At 39.7% G+C, this 22,187-nt stretch overlaps 1 protein-coding gene across 9 annotated transcripts in view; it reads left to right on the top strand.

Moving 5' to 3' along the window:
• The first annotated feature begins 6,475 nt into the window (after positions 1-6,475).
• LOC104102443 (sister chromatid cohesion protein PDS5 homolog B) overlaps positions 6,476-22,187 on the top strand; it is a 42,311-nt gene continuing 26,599 nt past the window's right edge. For 5 of the 9 annotated variants that reach the window (XM_009610141.4, XM_033657740.2, XM_033657736.2 and 2 more), the window contains exons 1-4: positions 6,477-6,693; positions 8,005-8,202; positions 8,333-8,514; positions 8,874-9,057. In XM_009610141.4, the coding sequence (XP_009608436.1) occupies positions 6,583-6,693; positions 8,005-8,202; positions 8,333-8,514; positions 8,874-9,057 (675 nt within the window). In that variant the 5' untranslated portion in view covers positions 6,477-6,582. Of the gene's footprint in view, positions 6,694-8,004; positions 8,203-8,332; positions 8,515-8,873; positions 9,058-22,187 lie in introns of those variants that run through there. The other 4 variants (XM_033657737.2, XM_033657739.2, XM_033657738.2 and 1 more) reach the window with 2 other exon arrangements.

The raw sequence follows: 22,187 nt of genomic DNA on the forward strand, positions 1-22,187 counted from the left end.
TTTCCATCTATTACAAGGCATTTATATAGGCATGAAAAATGAAGAAATATGTCATTAAGCATTTGAGATCATGGGGAGGTTATGGAGTTACAATCATAACTATCACGATCCAAAATTCGAACCTGTCATGATGGCGCCTATCTCGATACTAGGCAAGCCGACAATCTCAATAAACCACAATTTCTTTTAAGTTTGAAAATATAATATTTAAACACAATCCACAAATCTCGCAAATACCGATACAAATACTCCCAAAATATGGTGTCAATGAGTACACGAGCATCTAATATGAATACAAGTTTAGAAAATACGATCCATAACAGTTTGAGACCAAATACAGTAAATAAGGAGATAGGGGAGGAGAGGCAAGGTCTGCGAAATACGGCAGCTACCTCAGAATCTCCGAAAAATCAACTGTGCGAAAGAATCAACACCCGCTATGTCTGGGAACACCTGGATCTGCACACGAAGTACAGGTTGTGAGTACAACCAACTCAACAAGTAACAATAATAAATAAGGAACTGAAGATAGTGACGAGCTACATATTTATAGTTCATTTTCAGTAATTCCAGCAGAGAGTAGACATGCTATCAATTCCAACAGTTTAAGTCAAATCAGTTTTATATAGTTCAAGTTCATGTAATCCGGCTATAAAATCTTTCAGAGAACTTCACAACAATGACAGATAGCAACTAAGTGCAACAACAAATGAAAAGCAAGTACAACCTCTCATGGCAACAGTTACTCAACTCGTCACAACAACTCAACCACTCGGCTCTCAACACTCACACTCAATGGGTACCCGCACTCACTGGGGGTGTACAGACTCTGAAGGGGCTCCTACAGCCCAAGCGCTATAATCTATATGGACAACTCACGTGCCATAGTGTAAATATCTGGATATACACGGATAACTCACGTGTTCCACAGACAATTCACGTGCTATAGTATAATATATCACAATCAAGCCATCGACCTCACTCAGTTATAAATCTCTCTAGTCTTTCGAGCTCTCACTAGTCATGATACTCAGACCAAAGAACAATAATATGATGCATCAATAATGAACAAAAGAGACCAAGATAAAATAAACAAGCAAACTGTGATTGAGTACAAAATAATAATTTAGCAGATAACTCAACATGTACAAGACCTCTGTGGTCTTTACAACACCATCACATAGCCTAAACATGCTTCACTGTCAAATCTTTATAGCACAGAAAGGGCACATAGCTAACGACAAGCTTATTAAACTTTTCAGTTTCACGGAATAGACCAAGTCCCCATTTCCCATAGTGCACGCCCATCACCCAGCATGTGCGTCGCCTCCAAAATACTCACATAATACAATAATCTGGGGTTTCATACCCTCAGAACCAGATTTAAAATTGTTACTTACCTCAAACGGTGAAATTCTTATTCCGCTAAACCTTTGCCTCGTGAATTGGCCTCCAAACGCCTTGAATCTAGCCACAAACAATTCGATTCAGTCAATAAATTTTATTGGAATTAATTTCATAAGAAAATATAAATTTTCCATAAAAATTCAAAATTTAACTCAAAATTGCTTGTGGGGCCCATGTATCGGAATCTGACGAAACGTATAAAATCCGACAACCCATTCAATTACGAGTCCACCCATACCAATTTTATCAAATTCCGATAACAACTCGACCTCCAAATCTAATTTTTCCGTTCTTGAAAAGTTTTGCAAAAATCTTAATTTCTTTCATGTAAATCCGAAATAAATGATGAATATAACCAAGGATTTATGAAGTCGTGAAAAATCCATTTGGAATCGCCCAAATCCGAGACTCAAATATAAAATCCATTTTTGAGTTTTGAGCCTTACTCCTTTGGTGGTTATGGACATCCACCATAATTCAAGATTTTATAACACTCCCCCTTGGAGTCCATAGATAATGTGTCTCGTTAAAACCTTGCTAAAAAAAATAATAATAAAAAAGTCCTAGTGAAGAAAAAAAGAGTACACATATCATGTAATACACATTGTTTGTTGCCTCGTTAAAAACCTTACCAAAAAACCCCAGTGGGATAAAATCGTAGCTAAGAAAAAAAATAGTACAACGCGTATTTGTCTTCCCCTGATGAAAATATCAATTTATTTTACTTAGATGGTGTGTTCCGATCATGTATACTAACTTTCAAATGTTGAGGTTAATCATGCTTCGTTGAATAGAATCACCAAATTATCAAGCGAACAAATTCATTGAACATCTATTTCACCGTTCGGTGGAGATTGTGTCCGATAAATAACTTTGATAAAGTATATGATTTATTCTCTCCTTCAATATATAATTCTTTCAATTGAGATAAACAAATATCATCGTCTTCACTATTATTGGAGTCTTCTATTCAAAGTAAAGTCACACACCGGTTGTGTGTTGAGTGACTTGATTTATCAATTGCTAGTATATTGACATTGTTGAATAAGTATCAATAATTTATTGCCTTGTGAAATAATAATATGGCAGTACCCCCACATACAAATAGATTGTTTGAAGAACGAACTTCCAAAAATGTATGCATTTGCATAACCAACAAAACTTTGACAATATTTGTTAGAATAAACAAATTTATGTATATAAAGGATTCCTTTTGCAGTATAATACTAATAGTATTCCAATATCTTCATATAGGAATAAAACTATGTCTTGCTTGCATATTGTTATACTCATAATTCTAACAAGATACATTAGTGCACCAATTGCACTAGACACAAAAATAAATCATGTACGCCATGATCGCTCTAATTCACATAAGAATTTGTTGAAGCTTTGTTTAATAAATTTCTTGGGAACCTTAATATTCTTCAGAATAATTTAAATCCTTCAACAATTTCCATTATGCGCATATCAAGTTTTTCATGTATTGTCAGATTAAAACCTGAAATGACTACATCCACCACAAGAGAACATGCCTCTATATAATCAATGCCATGATATTAACAAATCTTCTTGTGTCACAAGTCGTCTTTATGTCTATTGACTTGACCTTTTTTGCACAAGAACACATTTATACCACCACTGACTTTATACTTCCAAGTGTTGGGACTATCCGCCCAACTTCATATTTTTCAGGCGAAGTCAATTTTCATTGCGTATTTTTCATTTGGCCAATCATTTATCTGTCCAAATTTCATGACAGATTTGAGCTCAAGATCCTCGTCAATATTAATAAAATTGAGCACTACATTATACTAACAACATCGTTGAAGATCATTTTGCATCAGTTCCGTCATCACTCAATAAAGACATAACTTGTTGAGATCTCATTATTTTCAAGTAGCAGAGTATCTCCCATGGGGTCTTATAAAATGTTATGTCATGGTGCTCTTATAAGGCACTTGCCTCCTTAGTATGACCATTTTTATCCTTTGCGCCTATTCTTCTTCAAGGAGTTTTATATTTGGAACCGATTGGTATGTTACGCTTCTTGTATGCCATAGACTCTGTCCCTCGTGGACTTTATTCTATTTGGAGCATTAACAGTTGAAATATGACATTTAGCTTTGGGTCAGCAAATGCGTCTGGCAATAATTTGCAAATGAATTATCACTTGAACTTTAAGTTCATATTTTCTTGTACGATGATCTATATGTATTCATAATAATTCATTCCACGTATAACTTTCTCAGCTGCCATCTTTTCCTCCTAATGTTGGGATCACCAACACATTTCTCAACCTTTTTTGGGAACCCATCTTTGTGCATTGTAGTGTCATAATTAAATAATATAGCACATCCATATTTCTATATGAGAATTACTTGGTTCCTGACCCTGAACCGATTTTAATAGGGAGAAATTTTCATAACTTGGCTAGATACGTACACGTGCTGCTGTATATTAAATAATACATCTCATACCAAATTTCATTATGAGAGTTTTGTTCTCATAACCAATGGTTTAGCTATAATTTGAGGCATATAATTTCTGTTAAATCAACTTGGATTTAAACTAGCATTATCAATATAAATTACCATAATTTATATTCTATAATTGTGCTCTAATAATTTGAGCAAACAACCTTACAAAAGTCAAACTACAAGTTGATAACAAATGCACATGTGACTATACAATAGATGCATCTATTAAAATCATATATGTAAATCTATCAAAACATATAATTTAAATATAGTACTACTATATCATGCATTAACATTTCATTACCCATAAAAAAAATGAGATAAATAATGAACGAGTCTAACACACTTGTTCAACCCAACAAGTGTAAAAGTCGGTGAATTCAAATGCAAACTAACATAAGACTAGTGGAATCAAATGCCTTTTTCCTCTTAACAAACGTGAGTATATCAATCTTAAAATAATCACATATAAAATACTTAAATACTTATAGCCAAAATCAATTATAGTAAAATCAATAAAAAGATAATTCATACCTTTGGTTGATTACAAAATCATTGTAATGATATAATTATATCACATTTGCCAAATCAAAGTAAAATAAACTGGTTACATACCTAACTCTTACCGAAGAACATTTGAAAATATTACATCACTTTGGCAACCATATATGCCGTGTAACTAAGTTATAGTTCAAGGATATTTTTTAATGTAATACATTCAACTTAAAGAACTATTACATAATAAATCCTTCAAGATAGATGATAAACCACATATGTTTTATTATTTCATAAAATAATTTAGTACCGTAAGTAATAATAAACCATCTAGATAGATATACTTTATGTATGACTATGAACTATCCAATATGAATGAAATAAATATTTGAGTTGTAGCTATATGGAAAATGTTGCTCGAGTATGATACGCACATGACCAGAAGACATTTATATTGCCATATATTAACCCTCCCAATTGGTATTTAAGTAAGCACAAAAACTATATACTTAGGAGCATACCTTGGAATGATGAACCAATTACCCCAAAAAGATAATCCATAGAACATTTGTCTCACTGTCCATACGAAATCCAACAAGTTTACATATTGGAAGCTACAGTGTTACTTTGCTACGGTAATACAAAAATATATCAACTTTGTTGCGACACAGTTCCTAAAAATTGGGAAGGATTGTCACATAGAACAATCGTGCTGATAACGTGTTATGAAATATAGCTCAAAGTAACAATATAGAACAAGAAAAAACAAGTTAAGAGATATAGAGAGAAGATATTTTTTTATTTTTTCTTCAATTGTGTTATCTTTCCATCTATTACAATGCCTTTATATAGGCATGAAAAATGAAGAAATATGTCATTGAATATGTCATTAAGCACCTGAGATCATGGAGGAAGATCACGGAGAGGTTATGGAGTTACAATCATAACTCCATAATTATTATAGTAGTGGAAGTTATGTAGATAATGAAGAAGAGTAGTGATCATTACTCCTCTGGTGGTCATGGACATACACCATAATTCAAGATGGTCAAATACATATGTAGGCCCTAAAACTTGTCCCTTTTTATCACTTGGACACCTAAACATAGGGTTGTTCCTATCAGGCACTCCAACTAAATCTATATGTGTCAATTAAACACCTAAACATAGGGTTGTTCCTATCAGACACTCCAACTAAATCACATATGTGCCAATTAAACACCTAAACATATGGCTGTTCCTATCAGGCACTCCAACTAAATCACATATGTGCCAATTAAACACCTAAACATAGGGTTGTTCCTACCAGGCACTCCAACTAAATCACATATGTGCCAATTAAACACTGTTAAGGGAAAAAGCGCGTGAACATGAGAAAAACTTGTTGATTTTTTTTTAAATTTATTTTATTTATTTATTATTATTGTTATTATTATTATTATACTTCATATTATGATTATTTTATATATCTTAATATATTATTCCTATTAAAGCGAGATCATCATTTTTTTTCTTGGCAAAATCGAAGGCAAAGTTGCTTGCAATTTTTTCAGGTGGTATGACGATGAAATTCTTAAGAAACCTAAGAGGGCAAGCAACTTTGCCTTCGATTTTGACAAGAAAAAAAATGACGATCTGGCTTTAATAGTAATAATATATTAGGATATATAAAATAATCATAATATGGAGTATAATAATAATAATAATAATAAAAAAAAAATATAATAATAATAATAAATCAACAAGTTTTTCTCATGTTCACATGCCCTTTCCCTTGACGGTGTTTAATTGACACAAATATGATTTAGTTGGAGTGCCTGATAGGAACAATCTTATGTTTAAGTGTTTAATTGGCACAAATAAATTTAGTTGGAGTGCCTGATAGGAACAACCCTATATTTAGGTGTCCCAGCGACAAAAATGGACAAATTTGAGGACCTACATATGTATTTGGCCATTCAAGATTTTATAACACAATGTGTATTAGTGTAATAGAAAATTTTTAAAAAGAAAGAAAGAAAGGAAACTTTCTCAAAATTTATCCGCAACCGCTTTGTCGGGTAGCGCTCATCATAAAGGGCTCAAGGCGGGAAAAAGTCTCTCTCCAGTACTCTCTGCCTCTCTCACACACGCGCTTACATTCGCTAATCGCTCTCTAAAAATCTCTGGAAGCTTCTTAGGGTTTCTGATTCACCTCGCAATGGCGGACTCCACCGAGACGGAGGCGATAAGAGTAATCTCCCGAATTGGGAAACAATTGGGAGCATACAAAACTTGCCCCAATAAAGATACTCTAGTGAACTTATTAAAAGTAAGTCCTTACCATCAACTACCTTTACTCGTTTCTCCAATTTTTGGACATGCTTTATTAATATTCTTTACCTGTTAATCTGTTATTTCTAACACTAATATATTTTAATGTTTTAGTAATTTATCATTTGATGCTCTAATTCTCACATGCATGCCTTGCCCTTGCGACTGAAGATATTATAAGTTTGGGTTCCATTTGATCCACTCGTAGTATTTATCAAAGACTCTTTTTTTTCTTTTCAATTCTGTTATTGCTTATTGTGTTGTCAATTTTTGCTTTTTTTTCACTACGTTCTCTTCATTATCGGAGCTTAGTAAGTTTGTTAAGGATTTTTTTTTTGACATAGAAATCTATCATCTGAATTAGCTGTAAGTTTTTTTTCTCCTTTTTGCTATTTATAGCCTGTTTATCCAAGCTTCTAAAATAAGCATTTTATTTTGAGAAGTGTTTTCTCAAAATTGTTTTTTCAAAAAAACACTTTTGATGTGAATCAATTTGTGTTTGACTAGTTAATTTAAAAAACACCATTGAGCATCAATTAGTGTTTGGTCAAAAAAAGTGCTTTTAAGTATTTAAAAAAAAAGTGCTTTCAGGGATAATTTATTTTTTCATTCTTCTCAAAAAATGCTTCTGCTTCTACTCAAAAATATTTTATTTTCCTTTTTAAAAGCTTGGCCAAACAACTCAACTTTGGAAAAAAGCACTTTTGGCCCAAAAGAAGCTTGACCAAACATGCTATTAGTTCTTGTATTTTTAAATGATATCATCTAGTATGAAGGAACATACCTATAATTCACTTCTCAACTAGTACTAGTGAGGGTTCATATTCTGCGGTGGAAGCAAAGGCAATTGTAAATGGAGTACAGAGTCTGATGTGTTTTTGGGCTCTTTAGAAATGTATATATACTTTCTTGGGTTAAGAAAATGTGACACCTTCTTGGGGCATTTGTAAATAAAATACTTATAAAAGGAAAAGAATAATAAGTATTGTTACCCCAAGAGTGTTGGCTCAGTGCCAAGGGCGCAATGTGGAATGTGACTGTAAGGCACAAGTCATGATTTGGACCTTGCTGCTGCAATGCTTTGTATTTAAGTGGGAGCAGGGTAAAGGCATACTTGCCTGAGTTTCGAACACGTTGCCAACTTGGGTTGAGCCAGCTAACTCACAGGGGATTTTTTGGTTATAATAAAAGTATGATTGTTAGCATCTGGATGAAGTTTTCTTGGCTTTTGAGAATTGTTGTGCTTTGTCTTCTCAGATGCCATATTACTCTCTAGTTCTTTGCATGACATGAGCTGTTTCTGCTGCAGCAAGCCAATCGTGCTTTTGCAGGGTTAAAGCAGTCAGAATCACTGAAGTCTGTCATTAAACCCTTGAGCAGTTCTCTTGTTAAACATAGTTTACTTCTTCACAAGGACAAAGATATCAGACTTCTGGTTGGCATCTGCTTCTGCGAAATTATCCGTGTCTTGGCACCAGACCCCGAATTTACTGATGCAGTTTCTAGGGTAAATTCTGATTTTGTGCACTTGTTTCTGTTATATGGTCCCCTCCGTGCTACCTTCTTCTTTATCCTCCCCCTTTTAGTAATAGTCTGTAATACTGTCAATACAATTGCTGACTTTCAAATTTTAACAGGATATATTTAGACTTCTCGTCAATATCTTCGCAGAGCTTGACGATACCAAGAATCCTTACTTCAGCATGAGGGTACAGCTATTAGAGACTGTTGCAAAACTGAGGTTTTGTTTGATAATGCTAGATATCGACTGTGAAGATTTGGTTAAAAAATTGTTCAAAAACTTTTTTGCTGTCTTGAGGTGAAATTCTTTATTTCTTTATTATTAGTCCTTTTTCCTGATTGATTCTGAGGGCTTAGATGCCCCCTCCCCCTTTGCTCATCTTTTAAACTCCTTGATTTGTCTAGTAGTTGAAGTGCTTTGAGAAACAGCGCATGAAGAAAACCGGTTAAAATAAAAGTGGCTGCGGATGAATATATCTGATGCTAGGAATTTCACCCAAGCCAGGAAATCTCGGGATGCTAAATTGAATTTACATAATTGTTTACCATGTCACGTTCTCATGCTTAATTTTATAGTTCAAATTTCCTGCGGTTTACATGGGCACATCTCTTGAAGGTTAGTTTTACTATCTGATGGTGCTAACCTTTTCCTTGTAGGGAACATCACCCTCCAAGTATGGTTTCTGCAGTAGTATCGATAATGTCACAAATTTTGGAGGAGAAGATGAATGAGAAAATGCAAGAGAAAGAGAGGAGCAGTTCTGAGCTGCTCACTTTTGAAAAAAAAGTTTCTGAGCCCCTTTTGGATGTGGTTTTGCAGAACCTATTGAAAGAAGCAAAGGTAGATATGATGATCTATAACTTAATAAGATCCAAAGCTAAAAGTGGTTGCTGCATTAGCAGTTTCAGGAGTACTTTCAACTTTGTTTGAGAGAGATGAAATTTTTTCTTTCCTTTATCCCTGTAAAACAGAAATTTTGATCTTCTTTTTGTCCCTTCTCCAAGATGAAATTAGCAGTAGTACCTAGTGCTGTAATCTTTACTCAATGATGTTGTCTTGAAGCCACAAACCAAGTTTTATTTGGTGTCACCTTCTCACCGGAGAACAGTTGGAGGAGGGGTAGGGTGGTAGCTGAAGCTTTGAAGAGGATGTTCTGTTTTCTGTGTCTTCCTTTCTGAACTTATAAAACTTTAATTAAGGACTTAAGTACTCCTAAGTCTTCAGATTTACTCTGCCTCCATTATAATTTTTTTCCCTTTCTGTTTCCTTTCTCTAGCTAATTTCTTATTCAATTATATATTTTCCATTTCTAAATCAATTTATGTCACCTATTAAGAGCAAATGAAAGTTTATTTAATTCATATAGACCTTTTTTCCAAATTAAAATGAATGGGTTCTGATGTTTTGTCCTACAGCAGTGTACAGTTTCTGATGCAGAACATCTTATACCTCTATATAAGTTCATGGATCAATTTTTACACTCTTCTTATCTAAATAAACCAAGAAAGTGATCTCTTGCCCTGAAGTGGCACTTGTGATGAAGCTATTCATTCATTCATATATATATATATGTGTGTGTGTGTGTTGTGTGTGTGTGTGTGTGTGTGTGTGTGTGTGGCTTGATCTAATGTATGGGTTAGGCGCACGTCACTGGTTAGGTAGTGGAGTGTGCCCATTATCCAACGAGTTATGAATCATGTGCCACTTGCCCTCGCTCGGGATTTCTCAATTATCGTATACATATACATATATACATATATGTATATCTATATCTATATGTATATGTATTCCTCCATTTCAATTTATGTGAACCTATTTTCATTTTAGTCTGTGCAAAAAAAAATAACTTCTCTCCATATTTGGAAACAATGTACCTTTATGCAATGAAAAACAATTGTTTGTAGACCGCAATGCTGTGGCTGTTCATTTCTTACAATTGAGTGTCTGTGACCTAACTTCATGTTTGTGAGCTTGCTCATATTGCCTATCCTAAGCCCAAATACAGGAGTAGGGTTGTGAAAGATAGGGTATGGAAGAAAAAGATTCTTACAGGTGATACCATTTAGTTGGGGTTAAGTTTTAGTCACGTTGATACATTTACTTGTCCAATGTTCATTGAGAGTAAGTTTTGTTAGAAGTTCATTCACTATCAGATAACATATATAGAGAGAGCATTCCGCACACAAATCCCTCTATGGGGAGGAAATCTTTTTTTATTTCAGGTGATAAATCCTTTGATCTTATTGAAGATAGTGTGGGATTTGACAGATGATATGTATGGATAGAATGTGGTCGGAGATTCACGAGCTAGATTCAGATTGACGAAGAAAACTTGAGATGGGTATGTGAGCAAATGCATCAAGCTTCACGGGTTATGGGAATCTCTACAGAAGACGGGGGAGGAAGATTCAAGCTTACGTCTATAGGGTCTATCAGAACTACAACAACTATGGCAGATATCTCAGAATTGAAGTATGGGTAGGGGAAAGGAAAAAAGTAATTATCATTCTAGAAGTTTTTCACAATAAGGACTGGGGAGACATAGCAGGGAAAATATTACACATTCTGGGGAAGCTTCAAATTACAAATACAAGGAATTTACAGATTTGCAAAGAAGTCCATTCATAGCTGCTGCTCAAATCTCGAAATGGCCTCTGCAACAGGTGGATGATAAAACCCTAGGTGAAACTAAAGACTTTTTAGCAAAATGCTTGGTTGGCTGCTTCAATGATCCCTTCAACTCAAGTCCCAACACTGAAGTCATACAGAAATGGTTTCTCACAAGGTGGAAAGTGACAGCCGACCTCAGAATCACCCCTATTGCTCACAACAAATTTCTTTTTGAACTACCTTCCAAACAAGCAGCAGCCAGAGTCAAAGCAGGTGACTGGTTTTGGAATGGAAGACGCCTATCCCTAGAATGGAGGTCGCCAGAATATGGGTCTTTTCCGATGAAGAATGAAAAAGGGCAAAGATGGGTCAAAGCATTTGGCATCCCATTGCATGGCTGGACAACAAATTCTTTTTGACATATCGGCGAGCTCTGCGGAGGCTTTATTGATGTGGATGAAGACACTAAGCACAGAACTCATTTTTACTGGGCTAGAATTTGTGTCCAAAGCAAAGCCGAATTCCCCCCTAAAGGAACTAGAAATGATGATTGATGGTGTGAGATTCAAGATCTCAATTCTGGAGGACCAAATATCAAACATTATCGCGGATGGTGACGCTGTAGCAGCTTCAGAGAAGGGAAAAATGGTGGAAGTAGGGTTGAAGTTACCGCCCGCCGTCGCTTGCTCGAGCCTATCAAAGAAGACATGGGAAAACACTTCGGTACATAGCCTGCAGCATCGACGACCGAGCCACTTTAATTCAAACTGGGCAAAAAAGAACAATGTGGACAACACGCCACGTGGACCAGCCAAACTTGTAAATAGTAAGTTAGGCAAAGAGGCTGTCAAAAGTATGGGCCGAAAACTAGACCAAGTGTATTATAAAAGAGGCCCAAAGACCAAATTTAAAACAAAAGGAACTTCTGCGAAATGGCGGGCTATTGGGCCTCTAATAGACCCACGTGTTAATAAAAATAGTCCTATCACTCTTGCAAATCAATTTGACCCCATCAATGCTGAAATAGAAGCCTTAGAAGGGCTGCGAACAGTCCAGTTGGCCAGGGACAACGCTTGTGACACAACATCAAATGCAGATGATGAGGCAGAGCAGACGAAGTTAATCATTCCAGGGCAGCCATTACTAAAGCAGTTCAACTCAGTGAGTAGTTCTGAAGCTGATGTCTCTTCTTGTGACACTCTCTCCCTCCCTTGGTATGATTTGGGCTCCTCTAGTATGCAACCAATCAGCTCTCCAGCAGTTATTGAAACTTCAAGATGGACCAAATCAGTGATGGTCAAAGCATGCAAGGTATTTGGAATTCATTCTTCGGGGTTTGAGCATGAGATTCTTTGTATGGTCTTGCCCATGGAACAAAATAGACTAGAGCAAATCCAAAAGCAGAAATCTTTAATCAAGGCGAGTTCAAAGGGTAAGAACAAGCAAACATTGGAGCTGGAAAGATTGAAATGGGGAATGAATTCTGATGGCAAGAAGGAAGGGGTAAAGGGCAGGTATTACAAAGCATTCTCTGGATGAAGATCAAAATTCTTAGTTGGAATGTGCGGGGTCTCAATGAAGCAGAAAAAAGGAGTACAATAAATTCACTAATTCACAAATGGAAAGCAGATATAGTATGTCTACAAGAAACAAAGATAGAAGACTAGTCACCATTCTTGATCAGACAAGTTTGGGGCAACAGATGGGTTGAATGGGCAGCTCTGAATTCAATTGGGAGAAGTGATGGAGTCATTGTGCTTTGGGATAAAAGGCAATTGTCCAACAGGGGAGTACATCAAGGTCTCTACACTATTTCTTGTATGCTTGAAAGCTCACAAGAAGACTTCAGGTGGTGTTTCACATGGGTTTATGGTCCACATAACAACATAGAGAGGGAGAACTTCTGGCATGAACTTGCAGCTATCAAATTTGAAAACATGTGGCTCCAGGTAGAAGGTTTTGTGGACAAAATTGAGGAATGGTGGAACAATTACTCAATTGGGGGCAGTCCAGACTTCATATTAGTGCAAAAGCTAAGACTGAAAAAGACATCACAGACTGGAATAGAACAACCTTCGGTCAATTGGAAGCACAAAAAACCAAACTTCAGGAAGATTTAGCTTTGCTGGAGCAAACAACAGGAAATAGATTCATGTCTCAGGCTGAAAAGGAACTATCAATGCATTTAAAGCTTGAGTTGAAAAAGATGGCAAAGGCGGAAGAGGTGTCATGGAGGCAAAAATCCAGGTGCCTGTGGCTCAAAGAAGGAGACATGAACACAAATTGTTTTCAAAAAATGGCCAGCTCTCACAAGAGAAACAACTGTATAGATAAATTAATGATTGGGGATGAATTAAATGAAGACAGTGATGAAATCAAAGCTGAAATCTTAAGATTTTATCAAGACCTGTACACTGAGAATGAGCAATGGAGACCTATTGCGGCCTTTGAAGGTTTGGCCAGCATAACATCAGTTGAAAAAGTATGGCTTGAAAGGCCTTTTGAGGAGGAAGAAGTGCTGGCAGCAATAAACTCTTGTGCACCTGAATAAAAGTCCAGGTCCTGATGGATTTACCAATTACCATGGCCTTCTACCAAAAAGCATGGGCAGTTATCAAATAAGATATTATGAGGGCTCTCACTCACTTTTATCAACATTGCTATATGGTTAGATCCTGTAATACTTCATTCATTGCTCTTGTTCCCAAAAAGAAGGGAGCAATAAAACTCCGGGACTTTAGACCTATTAGTCTCATTGGAAGTGTCTACAAAATTGTTGCCAAAGTTCTAGCTGAGAGATTGAAGACAATAATTTGGAAATTAGTTTCTGGAGAGCAAAGTGCATATCTGAAGAATAGACATATCACAGATGCCTCACTTGTAGCCAATGAATTGCTAGATGACAGACCGAAAAGAGGGGTTCCTGGAATTCTTTGCAAGCTAGATGTTGAGAAGGCTTTTGACAAAGTCAATTGGTACTTCCTAATTTCAATGTTGAAAGCTATGGGGTTTGGGGAAAGATGGATCAAATGGATAAAATACAGCCTCACAACTGTCAAGTACTCAGTTCTTGTGAATAGATCTCCAGTAGGCTTTTTCTCTCCTCAAAAAGGAATTAGACAAGGTAACCCACTGTCCCCTTTCTTATTCATCCTAGCCATGGAGGGTCTAAGTAAAATGCTAGACAAGGCAAAGCAAATGCAATGGATCGAAGGGTTCAAGGTGGGAAACAATGCAACTACCTCAGTTGCATTTACACACTTACTTTATGCAGATGATACTTTAATCTTCTGCGGGGCAGAGAGATCCCAGGTTCAGTTTCTAAACCTGACACTACTACTATTTGAAGCAATCTCAGGGCTGCACATCAATATGTTGAAGAGCATGATTTACCCGGTGAATGAAGTACATAATCCGGAGGAACTGGCAAACATAATGGGCTGTAACATAGGCTCTTTTCCAACAACTTACTTGGGCCTCCCTCTTGGAGCAAAGTACAAATCAATAGAGATCTGGAATGGAGTAATAGAGAAAGTGGAGAAAACATTGGCAACATGGAAAATGCAGTATCTGTCCATGGGTGGAAGATTGACACTAATTAGTAGTGTTTTAGACAGTATTCCCACTTACATTATGTCCCTCTTCCCTATGCCAAGCAAGGTGCAGAAACAACTGGACAAAATTAGGAGAACATTCCTATGGGAAGGAAATAGTGAAGGCCATAAATTCCATCTGGTGAAGTGGCCAAAAGTGATCATGCCAAAAAACCAAGGAGGTCTGGGTATCAAAGACTTGACCAAGCACAACAAGAGCCTGCTCATGAAATGGTGGTAGAGGTATGCTCAAGAAACAACAAGCATCTGGAAAGAGGTAGTAAATGCCAAATATGGGGTGCAAGACTGTCAAAACCCAATTTCCCCTCCGTGTGACGTCGTGACGGCACCTAGTCTCTACAACTAGGTAAGCCTAACACTTTGTGGAATAATGAAAAAAAATAAAAATTTAACCAACTATTCAACAATATACAACAATCCCCAAAACCCGGAATATCGTGAATCACAAACTACAGAAGGAAAAGTCTAGTGTCTCTATACATCAGAATCTAACAAGGAAGATACAAAAAATAATGGACATGAGAAAGAGTAGAAGGGGGCTCCGAGGTCTGTGGACGCGGCAGATATACCTTGAAGTCTCCAAAGCTGTCCCGGCTCACTGATAGTACGGCTGATAAGGTGCACCTAGATCTGCACACGAAAAATATGTGCAGAGAGTAGCATGAGTACACCACAATGGTACCCAGTAAGTGCCAAGCCTAACTTCAGTCGAGTAGTGACGAGGTCAGGTCAAGGCCCTACCGGAGTAAATATAATAGATTAAACAGTAAAAGATATAAGTAAAAATTTACAATAATACAGTTAAAGAAATTTTCGAAAATTTAACAGTTAAAGGAGCTCTCTGCTCAGAACAAAATAAACATAATGAGGAATCTCCCGGAATGCCGTCCCGTAGTTCCGAATGAATATGCAGTACAGGGGGGTCTCCCGGAATATGTCCGTAGTCCCAAAGTAAATATGCAGTGCTGGGGGATCTCCCGGAATACGTTCGTAGTTCCAAAGTAAATATGCAGTGCTGGGGGATCTCCTGGAATACGTCCGTAGTCCCAATTTAAATATGCAATGCAAGATACAATGACATGTATGGCCTAAAATTATACAATTTACACTAATCACAGCTAAGGAAAAATAGGGATTTAACTAAGCATGGGTCACATAATGTCAATTAGGCAGTTAAAACACGTAAGCATGCTTTTCAAGTCTAAACTAAACAATTAAACATTATTAGTGCAATTTAATAAGAGAAACCATTTATGATTTAAAAAGGATAAACGTGATTTTTGCAATAATAGCCCGTGTACGTACTCGTCACCTCACGTACACGGTGCCCGCACACCAAATAATATCGAAATATCCTAAGGGAAAAGTCCCCAACACAAGGTTAGACAAGCCACTTACCTCGAACCAAGCTCAATCAATTGGTCACAATGCCTTTCCTACGAATATCCGGCTCTGAATGGCCCAAATCTAGCCATAAGCAATTACATATCATAATACAACCATAATAGACTCATTTAATTAATGAAATCAACATTTTAACAAATATTCCGAAATTAACTCAAAAATCGCCCGTGGGGCCCACGTCTCAGAATCGGGTAAAAGTCCCAAATTCAAACACCCATTCACTCACGAGTTTACTCGTACCAAAATTGCTCAAATTCGATACCAAAATCTCGATCAAAATCCCAAAATTCGGCCTAAGAACTTTTCTCAAATTTTTATCCCAAATCCGAAATTTAACGATGAATTCAAGCATAGCTTAGTGGAATATAACCATACAGGAGTTAAGAATCGTTACCCAATCGATATCTCTGAAAATCCCTCAATCTCTCGTCCAAAATCCGAGCTCCCAACTTAAGTTTTTGATAAAAATGGCATAACCTCCGTTTTTGGAACATTAATACTGCCAGACGCGTCCTTCTTCGCGAAAGCGGCCACACCCTCGCGTTCGCGAAGTACAATTTACTTCGGCCCAAAAATCCTCCATCGTGAATGCGATGCACATGATGCGAACGCGAAAACCACTCAACTTAATCCTTCGCGAACGCGGGATCTCCATCGCGAACGCGAAGCATGAAATCTCGCCTGCCTCCAGTTCTTCTTAGCGAACGCGAGGACCATGTCGCGAACGCGTAGCTTTGAGGTTCCACACCTTCGCGAACGCGAGAGTGACATCGCGGACGCGAAGAGTAATTTAGCTGCCCTTCCCAGATACCTTACGCGAACGCGATGAAGAAAATGCCTGCAACAGAACACCAAAAATCTGCTATCTTCCACAGTCCAAAAGTGATCCGTTAAGCATCCGAAACTCACCCGAGGTCCCCTGGACCTCAACCAAACATACCAACAAGTCCTAAAACACCATACGAACTTAGTTGAGCTCTCAAATCACATAAAAAAAAAGCTAAAATCACGAATCACCTTCCAATTCAAACTTAAAGAACTTGAAACTTCAAAATTCTACAACGGATGCCGAAACCTATCAAACCACGTCCGATTGACCCCAAATTTTGCACGCAAGTCCTATTCGATATTACAGACCTATTCCAACTTCCGGAATCGGATTCCGACCCCGATAGCAAAATTTCCACTACCGGCCCAAAACTCCAAAAATTCAACTTTCGCCATTTCAAGCCTAAATGAGCTACGGACCTCAAAAACACAATCCGGACATGCCCCTAAACCCAAAATCACCTAACGGAGTTAACGAAACTGACATAATTCCATTCCGGAGTCGTCCTCACACAATTCCGAATACGGTCCAAATCCTAAGGCTTAAGCTCTCATTTAGGGACTAAGTGTCCCAAAACATTCCAAGTCAGAATAGCAGTAATAGATATGGGGAAAGCAGTTAATAGGGGATCGAGGCTATTACTCTCAAAACGACCGGCCGGGTCGTTACATCTTCCCCTCTTAAAACAATCATTCGTTCTCGAACGGGTATAAAGACATACCTGAAACTGTGAAAATATGAGGGTACTAGCTGCGTATATCCTGCTCGGTTTCCCAAGTCGCCTCCTCGACGGGCTGACCTCTCCACTGGACCTTTACTGAAGCAATATTCTTTGACCTGAGCTTTCTGACCTGCCTGTCCAAAATGACTACTGGCTCCTCAACATAAGATAGATCCTTGTCCAACTAAACTGAGCTGAAATCCAATACATGAGTCGGATCACCGTGATACTTCCAGAGCATAGACACGTGGAATACCGGGTGAACTCCTGCTAGGCTAGGAGGCAAGGCAAGCTCATAAGCAACCTTCCCAACTCGCCGCAATATCTCAAAAGGATCAATGAACCTCGGACTCAGCTTGCCCTTCTTCTCGAACCTCATGACGCCCTTCATAGGCGATACCCGAAGCAAGATCCGCTCACCAACCGTAAATGCCAAATCACGAACCTTCCGGTCCGCATAACTCTTCTGCCTGGACTGGGCTGTGCGAAGTTTTTCCTGAATGACCTTCACCTTATCCAGGGCATCCTGGACCAAGTTTGTACCCAATAATCGGGCCTCACCCGGCTCAAACCATCCCACTGGGGACCGACACCGCCTACCATACAAAGCCTCATACGGTGCCATCTGAATGCTGGACTGGTAACTGTTGTTGTAAGCAAACTCTGCAAGTGGCAAGTATTGGTTCCATGACCCTCCGAACTGCATCACACATGCATGGAGCATATCCTCAAGAATCTGAATCGTGCGCTCGGACTGCTCGTCCGTCTGAGGGTGAAAGGCTGTGCTCAGCTCCACCCTAGTACCCAACTCCCGCTGTACGACTCTCCAAAACCGTGATGTGAACTGTGTACCTCTGTCTGAAATGATGGATACTGGAATACCATGAAGGCGGACAAACTCTCTGATATAAATCTCAGCCAACCTCTCAGAAGAATAAGTGGTCATTACTGGAATAAAATGAGCCGACTTGGTCAGCTGATCCACGATCACCCAAATAGCATCGAACTTTCTCAAAGTCCGTGGAAGTCCAACTACAAAGTCCATGGTGATCCGCTCCCACTTCCCCTCTGGGATCTCTAACCTCTGAAGTAATCCACCCAGCCTCTGGTGCTCATATTTGACCTGCGGACAATTGAGACATTTGGCCACAAACCCAACTATATCCTTCTTCATCCTCCTCCATCAATAGTGCTGTCTCAAATCCTGGTACATCTTCGCGGTACTGGGATGAATGGAGTACCGCGAATTGTGGGCTTCCTCGAGAATTAACTCCCGAAGCCCATCTACATTGGGCACACAGATCCGGCCCTGCATCCTTATCACACCATCATCACCAATAGTCGCATCTTTGGCATCACTTCGCCGAACCCTGTCCTGAAGAACTAGAAGATGAGGATCATCATACTGGCGCTCCCTGATACGGTCATAAAGAGAAACCGAGCAGCCACACAAGCTAATACCCGGCTAGGCTCTGAAATATCCAATCTCACGAACTGACTAGCTAAGGCCTGAACATCCAAGGCTAAGGGCCTCTCAGTTGCCGGAAGATACGCCAAACTCCCCAAACTCTCTGCCCGGTGACTCAAGGCGTCGGCCACTACATTGGCCTTCCCCGGGTGGTATAATATAGTGATATCATAGTCTTTAAGTAGCTCCAACCACCTCCGCTGGCGCGAATTAAGATCCTTCTGCCTGAACAAGTGTTGCAAACTCCGGTGATCAGTGTAAATCTCACAGGGAACACCGTACAAATAATGACGCCAGATCTTTAGGGCGTGAACAATAGCTACTAACTAGAGATCATGAACCGGATAATTCTTCTCATGCACCTTCAACTGTCTAGACGCGCAGGCAATCACCCTACCGTCCTGCATCAATACTGCTCCAAGGCCAATCCTCGAGGCATCACAGTAGACAGTGTAGGAACCCGAACCTTTAGGCAATACTAATACTGGCTAAGGCCTGAACATCCAAGGCTAAGGGCCTCTCAGTTGCCGGAAGATACGCCAAACTCCCCAAACTCTCTGCCCGGCGACTCAAGGCGTCGGTCACTACATTGGCCTTCCCCGGGTGGTATAATATAGTGATATCATAGTCTTTAAGTAGCTCCAACCACCTCCGCTGGCGCAAATTAAGATCCTTCTGCCTGAACAAGTGTTGCAAACTCCGGTGATCAATGTAAATCTCACAGGGAACACCGTACAAATAATGACGCCAGATCTTTAGGGCGTGAACAATAGCTACTAACTAGAGATCATGAACCGGATAATTCTTCTCATGCACCTTCAACTGTCTAGACGCGTAGGCAATCATCCTACCGTCCTGCATCAATACCGCTCCAAGGCCAATCCTCGAGGCATCACAGTAGACAGTGTAGGAACCCGAACCTGTAGGCAATACTAATACTGGGGCTGTAGTCAAAGCTGTTTTGAGCTTCTGAAAGCTCTCCTCACACTCCTCGGTTCACCTGAACGGAGCACCCTTCTGGGCCAATCTGGTCACAAGTGCCGCAATAGATGAAAATACCTCTACAAAGCGACGGTAATACCCCGCCAAACCAAGAAAACTCCGGATCTCCGTAGTTGAGGACGGCCTGGGCCAACTCTGCACTGCTTCAATCTTCTTCGGATCTACCTGGATCCCCAAACTTGATACTATATGACCCAAGAATGCCACTGAGTCTAAACCAAAACTCACACTTTGAAAATTTTGCATACAACTTTTTTCTCAAGGTCTGAAGTGCAGTCCTTAGGTGCTGCTCATGATCTTCCCGAGACCGGGAATATACCAGGATGTCGTCAATAAACACAATGACGAAGGAATCAAGATAAGGCCGGAACACACTGTGCATCAAATGCATAAAGGCTGCTGGGGCATTGGTCAGCCCAAATGACATGACAAGAAACTCATAGTGACCATATCTGGTCCTGAAAGTAGTTTTCGGGATGTCCGACTCCCGAATCTTCAACTGATGATAGCCAGAACACAAGTCAATCTTGGAAAACACCTTGGCACCCTGTAACTGATCAAATAAATCATCGATGCGAGGCAAAGGATACCTGTTCTTCACTGTAACCTTGTTCAACTGCCTATAATCAATACACATACGTATAGAACCATCCTTCTTCTTCACAAATAAGACCGGAGCACCCCAAGGTGATACACTGGGCCTGATGAAACCCTTATCAAGCAACTCCTGCAACTGCTCCTTTAACTCTTTCAACTCAGGAGGAGCCATATGGTAGGGAGGAATAGAGATGGGCTGAGTGCCCGACAACAAATCAATGCCGAAATCAATATCTCTATCGGGCGGTATACCCGGAAAATCAGCTGGAAACACATCAGGGAAGTCCCTCACTACTGGAACTGACTTGACTGTAGATGTATCAATACTGACATCTCTCACATAGGCCAAATATGCATCACACCCCTTCTCAACCATTCGCTGAGCCTTAAGAAATGAAATGACCCTGCGGGGAGTATACTCTAAGGTACCTCTCCACTCTAATCTCGGTAAGCCTGGCATAGCCAGCGTCACGGTCTTAGCGTGACAATCAAGAATAACATAATAGGGCGACAACCAGTCCATGCCCAAGATAACATCGAAATCTACCATACTGAGTAATAACAAATCGGCTCTGGTCTCAAAACCACTAAGACCAATCAAACACGACCGATATACGCGGTCCACAATGAGAGAATCTCCCACGGGAGTAGATACATAAACAAGGGAACTCAAAGAATCTCGAGATATCCCCAAATGTGGAGCAAAATAAGAAGACACATATGAATACGACTGATGCATCCCTATGACAGACAAAGACGATACTTGTGATGACTGAATTTGAAGCAACGGCCTCTGAACGGGCCGGAAGGGCATAGTACTTGGCTTGGCCTCCCTCTCTAGGGCGACCTCGACCTCCCCAACCTCCACCTCGAGATGGCTGAGGAGGTGGGGTGGCAGCTAGTGCTGGAAGAATGGCCGGAGGACCCGATGGAGCACGTGGAGGCTGATAAGTCTATGAAGGTGTACCCCTCCTGGCTCTGTGGCAATCTCTAACCATGTGACGAGTGTCACCACACTCAAAACAACCTCTCGGAGTACGCGGCGGCTAAGACTGACTCGGACCTGGCCTGCTGGACTAGCCGGTAATAGCACTTCGAGTAGGAGGCATACTGGATACTGGCGGTGCATAATAGGGCTCTTGAGGTCTAGGAGGAGCTGGAAAACAGTTGGCTGCTGGAAGAGCTGAATGAACAGGGCGACTCACAAAACCCCTACCATAGCGTGCTGCTGGTGCACGAGCTCCTGAATAATGACCAGTCTCTCGAGACCTTTTGGTCTCTCTCTCTCTCCTCTCTTTCCCGGGCAAGCATACCCTCCAATCTCCTGGTGATACTCACAACCTGCTGATAAGAAATATCCATCTCCAACTCCCTGGCCATACTAATCATGATACTGGGGTAGAGTCCCTCAATAAATCGTCGAACCCTCTCTCGAACTGTGGCAACCAAGGCCGGTGCATGTCTGGCCAAATCACTGAAACAGACTGCATACTCTGACACAGTCATAGCACCCTGGCGCAGTTGCTCAAACTCTGCGCGCCAAGCATCCTTGAGGCTCTGGGGAACATACTCACGCAAGAACATCTCTGAAAACTTAGTCCAAGTGAGTGAGGCTGCCTCGTCCGGACTACTCAGCTCATAGGCACGCCACTACTGATATGCCGTTTCCCTCAGCTTGAAAGCGATGAAAGAAACCCCACTCGTCTCCACAATGCCCATAGTGCG

The sequence above is a fragment of the Nicotiana tomentosiformis genome, chromosome 6, assembly GCF_000390325.3.
Source record: "Nicotiana tomentosiformis chromosome 6, ASM39032v3, whole genome shotgun sequence".
Classification (NCBI taxonomy): domain Eukaryota; kingdom Viridiplantae; phylum Streptophyta; class Magnoliopsida; order Solanales; family Solanaceae; genus Nicotiana; species Nicotiana tomentosiformis.